This window comes from Talaromyces marneffei, chromosome 2 (assembly GCF_009556855.1).
Source record: "Talaromyces marneffei chromosome 2, complete sequence".
Classification (NCBI taxonomy): domain Eukaryota; kingdom Fungi; phylum Ascomycota; class Eurotiomycetes; order Eurotiales; family Trichocomaceae; genus Talaromyces; species Talaromyces marneffei.
Window position 1 is genome coordinate 2622225 of NC_072349.1, and position 5983 is coordinate 2628207.

The 5983-nt window shown below is 47.0% G+C and overlaps 1 protein-coding gene across 1 annotated transcript; it reads left to right on the top strand.

Moving 5' to 3' along the window:
- Positions 1 to 3920: 3920 nt before the first annotated feature.
- Positions 3921 to 5983, top strand: EYB26_003310 (uncharacterized protein; the record flags this gene model as incomplete). The annotated part of the gene is made up of 3 exons (XM_054262611.1): positions 3921 to 4584; positions 4642 to 4728; positions 4782 to 5983. 3 exons carry the CDS (start codon positions 3921 to 3923, stop codon positions 5981 to 5983), a joined length of 1953 nt encoding a protein of 650 aa, XP_054118586.1.

Genomic DNA, 5983 nt, shown 5'->3' on the forward strand with positions numbered 1-5983 from the left:
CTACGTATGTCATTGTCGTAGATTCGTAGATCTGTAGGGGACCGGAAAAGAAGTGAGGCAACCCTACACTCTCTCTAAGAGCTGGGATTGGATCCCGTACCTATAATCGGGTACGTAAGCAACTCAGCTTTCGTATGGATGTTCCTTGTTGGCTCGCTTAATTGCCATCAGGAGAATTATTCTGCTTTCCTCTTTTGCCGCGTGTTAATATTTCAGCAGTTTCATCTGTAAAGGCAGAGGGAAAATTAGATGGTTGGTGATGTTAGGTATATGTAGGTACAGACCGTGAATGCCAACAAATACATCAGAGTGAATAGCGACGCTTTTATATAGGTCAGTCGAGTACGCTACTAACTATGTAGGTGATTATTTCCCCATACTTCTTTGTTACTACGTGTAACTCGCCAAGCCTGACCTACCTGGCCCTGCTGGTCGTAAATGAAATTTGGCTACGGAGTAGTGGTGGAGAACTCGACCAAGCTACAAGTGTCACCCTGTATGCATGTCGAGAACGAATTAGAGTTGGACAATTAACGAAAGAAAAATTTTCACTCCCTAGTGTCTCTTTCCTAATCCGGAAGGCGCGCATGGAGCCAAAAAAGCGTTCCCTAGTCTTAAGCCTAATGTATGTAAGTAACATGTCCTTCGTACTTTAACTAACTAACTACCATGTCAATCTGTCAGGGTTCAATTGCCTAGGTTAAGATGAAAAGAAAAAGAAAACATGGCGAAAAAAAAAAATTTTTTTCAGAGAAAAATTTTTTTTTCCAAGATGCGCATTGTCCACTGGTGGTAGGAGCAGCTGAAGAAGATGAGCAAGTCTAGAACATACAATGCGTTCGGACTCGTGTCGAGTCTCGTGCGTTATTCCAGGTTTCAAATGTGCAGCTACGTAGGACTTAGTACTACGGTTACCAGTAGTAAGAGTATGCTAAGTTACTAATAACAAGGATTACGAGGCCAAAGTACATCCGGAACAAAGCTCGTTATTACCGCTGCTTCTGCTTCTGCTAGTCCCGACTCAAGGCGCGATTGACATGTAGTTTGATACATCAACTTTAATATATGCTTTTATGATTTTATCCTAATGATCCAGTTCGTAGATAGATTAACAGGGCTTCAGGTTCATCTCACATTGACAGCAAGGTACGGAACGAAGCGGCTAGACGGCCCGTAACCAAACCCCCACTCTCTCCACCACAACCACAATACGCATGTATCCATCCGATTCCATCCTACATACATATGAGGACATACGGAGCACTCCGAATAGACACACGAACATGCAATGCTCCATCCCAGACCAGGTGGCTGCTCCCCTGTGGCTGAGTACATAGTCGGAACGCAGATGAAGGTTTTTTCTCTAGCCCAGATCTCATGTAAATACCTCGAGATACGCAACGGTATTGAATACAGGTACGTCGTACTTAACATACTACTGTACAAGCCAAACAGCTAATAAAATGTGACCGTCGTCATGCCCAACCAGATCAATCAATTCAGCTCAAAACCAACGTTCCATTGTGAAGAATTTCGAATTCTCCTCGGCAGGTAGGTATGGCGATCCTTTTCCCATACTTTGTTTTTTTATTTCCCACTTGCTAGTCGTTGTGTTTCGCTAGTCTGAAACTCTACCTGTCCGGAAGTACACTCCGTCATGCGCAGTTTTTATATGGAGAATATATGATAGAGTGCTTAGGGTATCCGCTCCGTACTAGGAAAATGGGAACCATGCAATATATCAATTAAACTATCATATTCAGGCACAATATTTTGCCCAACGATATCCCTAGGAATTCTAATTCCTGCCGTCAGTGTCAGAAATATCGTGCGACTACTCATAGTACTATCGTACTCCGGACAAAAATAAAATCGGTGTTGTGGAGACATTCAGACTGCCCCCTTTTACCATACTACTACGTAAATTGTAAATTGAGAATTTGACTAGGCTGTTTCTGGGGTTGGATTTGCTGTCTGTCATGTTTCGTTCTTAGCCCCCGGATGGTGGTCCTTGCTTGTGGTTAACTTTGATACATACGTAGTACGTACTCTGCGCAGTGTAAGTATTTGCTGGCGAGATCTTCGAGATTGTGGCTGTATAGCAGCTGTTGAGACTGCGACTTTTGAGTTGAGCTAACTACTACATATTGAAGGAAAAATGCCATGAATGATAATTACATCATTTGGTAAAAAGCAACTAACTTAACTACGTAGTTAACTACGTACTAAGATCTCGTCAGCTCTGGGACTCTGGCTGAATGCTGCGTCCTGAAAACAGCCAAGGGGGAGAATGACGGGAAAGAGCCTCTAAGCTTACTGAATCCACAGATCCAATTACAGCATAAGCAGATCGCTTGGCGCTGCACTCACATTCAAGGAGGGTTGGCTGACAGGGTGATTGGATTTTTGCTGTCTGTCCAATTACAATAGCGGAATTACATTCACCAGATCGTAGTCTGTATTGTCTGTACGGAGTACTCCGTAGCCCGTACTAATACATACAGTTGGCCCCAGCCAAGAGGAGAGACAAGTGGATCCGAGCACGTCCTTTGACGCTCACCAAAAGTCTACCCCATACTCGCCCCTCCGGATTCTCTCTGCAAATCCTTTTGTTTCATGCAAGGGAGTTCCACGCGAAGTCCATGCTCATTTGTCCGTCGGTCGCAGTAAGTTGTTTTTTCTGTACGAAGCCGGAATTGCGAGTCGACACGGAGTAACTCTGTTCTATGAAATAGTCAGCCAAGTGCATACATACGTACGTACCTCTACCGCCATCATGATGTGTCCTTCTGACGAGTTACCGCAAGTAGATGAACAGGATATTGATATTCGATCAATAGGCTGAACTCTGTTCTGATCGATGAAGATACGTACCATACGTAAACTATACGGAAGTTTGGTATTGTATGAGTACCGTGTATTGTCAAGAAATCCCCGCATACCAAATTAGTGCATATGCAGTAGCCCAGACGGCGCATCTCATTTGTGGCGCGTCGCAAACTCTTTAAACACACACACACACAAAGTTGTACCATTCTGCGAATACGGAGTGCCCAAGTATGGAGTACCGTTATGCTGTATACACTATTCCCCTACAGGACTATGTACTCCTCCACTGGTCACTGGACACTGCACACTGGCCTCTCTACATAGCGCTACGCTCTGCTTGGACCTCTGTGTCGCTTTATGTAGCCTGTCTCATCTGACTTATTTTCCTATTGCTATTTGCATGACCATTACCATTACGTGTTGGTTATTCATAGAGCCAGACCTCGACTATTTCCCGCATACTAAAATAACGATCGGACTGCTGCTTGCTTTTTCTTTGCGCTCTCCCTTTCTTACCTAACCAGTGTTTTTCTACATACATGCATACACACAGTACGGAGTAGAATTTCCGGCCATAGTAACGTTGCAGCCATTTTTCGCAAATCCTATCCCTCATATTTAATACACGGTAGTGCCCATCTGAACCCGCTGCGGTTCCTCTTCTATGAATTTTATTCAAAATAGAATAGCACCCTTGGAATAGCTCTCTGCCTGCCTACCTGTGGATTACTAACGAGTGAGCCTCGTGTTCATTCAGTCCCATCCTCGACTCTTCCCCGCTTGTCACCTGCCTGTTATAATTGGATGGGTGTAATCTTGCCATCCATTCCTCCCACTGCGACTATTACTACTCTCCCAACAAACTACGACGGCCTATATGAACTGATTACCAGTCCGCTCTGACTTTTACTCTCGCTACTCCCGCCAGCTACCTCCCTTAGTGCCCGCCTAGACTGCCTTTCCCCTCCTCTCCCTCCCTTCTGCTATTATCCACTCCCGAGTATAATAGCATAGTATATACCACCCGGCTCGCTCCCACCCCAATCTACTTCTGGATATACTCCAGTATTACCTCATATGTCGACATCCCAATGTTGGCCATGCACAGTCATCAGTCCTCGGTGCAGAATCTATCTCCCGTTGTAAAAAATCCTTCAGCTGCCACTTCCTCTGTCACAAGTGGAGCCGGTCCGTTCCGTTGCGCGCCAACAACTTCTTCGCTGGGTCTATACTCTCACGTCCCACGGTCTGGGAGCGCCATCGAGAGTCCCTCCTCGTCCGACGACAGCCAGTCGCACAGTCTGAACGATGATACCTCCGACGAGCTTATGATTGACTGGCATCATCAGGACGACCACCGTCTCCTTCCGTCCGCGAATGCCTACAGAATGCGCCGCGAATCCGATCAAACGTCCCCCTCGTCTGCCACGTCCGTGACCTTTGCCAGCACCGATCTCCACCCCAATAATGTCTCCGATACCATCGACCCCAATTCGCCTGATGCGCTCGCCCCGAAGATAGAGGAGTTGGATGACGACGGGGAGGTTTTATTGGATCTCAAGCCCGGCGACGACCGTCCCGGCGACGATATTTCTACAACCGCTGTTGCCAGTCTACCACGAAAGCGAGGTCGACCACGCAAGCACCCCTTACCCATGCCCGGTGGTCAGATGAAAGTCGCCAAAGGCCGTTCAAAGACCGGTTGTATTACCTGTCGGAGGAGGAAGAAGAAATGCGACGAGACAAAACCGGCCTGTAAGGAGCCCGCCGGGAGATTTTAACAGTATTTACGGGCGCTAATCTGCACTACAGGCCTGAACTGTCAGAAGAATGCCGTTGTTTGCGAAGGTTATCCTCCGAAGGAAATCTGGAAGAGCGGGAAACAGAAAATGGCAGATGGTACGTGCTTTAAACTCGGTGCATTTGAAGAAAACTGGTCTAACTCTTGCCAGCGGTCCGACGAAGTTCTATTTCACTGTTGTTACCACGCGGACTCCCTATCCTGATTGATGGAATTGAAACGGACGTTGACCGTCGATTCCTCGACCATTTCGTCTTCGATTTCAGTCGAGTGCTCACCCTAATTAACGACGACTCTAACCCGTTCAAAGAGATTCTACTTCCCATGGCCACTCAACATCGAGGTTTGATGCATTCTTTAATGTGTTTGTCAGGTTCCCATCTATCAGCGCGAGACCCCGAACCCCGTTTCAAAGAAAGAAAACACTACCATTTCGACCGAGCCATCACCGACCTGCGGGATAGCATTAATGCCGCTCCCGTGGTGGAAGATCCTGAGGAGCCGCAGTTATTAGTGGAGGATCCGATCATTGCTTCAACACTTGCTTTGTGCTTGAACACCATCTGCGAGGGAGAGACTAGCGGAGAGTATCGATCTCATATGGATGCTGCCCGCTATCTCTTACTCAATCAGAAGCCGAAGAACGAAAAGTTTCGACAGTTCATTATCGAATTCTTTCAATACCATGATGTATCGAATTCGTTGACTTCTCTGGACAGACGACCAGTGCAGCTCACTGGCGATCTTCGACTTCCGGACTTTGTACCTCACGCACAGGCGGGAACGTTCCTTGGTATTTTCGATGGCTTGTTCAACTATATTTCCGAAATCACTAGGCTAAGGGATCGCATTCGAGTACGCCATAGCGAAGGGTTCGAACCGGCCGTTGACTATCAGATTCTCAGTGAAGCAGTTACCATCGATTCCGCTCTACGGTTCTGGGAGCCATCGTATGCTCCTGAAACTCCGAATTGGTACGCCTCGCAACTGTACCGACAGTCGACATGGGTATACCTGTACCGAACCATCAGGCCATCACGTTCTAGCGAGAAGATTTCCCAGGTTGTCGACGATGCCTTGAAGTACCTAGATCTACTTCCCCAGGACGCAGGAGCATATAGCATTATGCTCATGCCGCTGTTCCTCATTGGATGCTCTGCATTCTTGCCCCGTCAACGCGAGAGGATCAAGCAAGGCTTCGATGCGCTGAAAGAGTACTCCAGTCTGCGAAACATCGAGCCAGCTCTCAGAGTCGTCGAACGGGTCTGGGAAGTTATGGATACGAAGATGGAGGAAAGCTGGGACTGGGAGAAGATCATTGAAGAGATGCAGATGGACTTTTTGATTACTTGA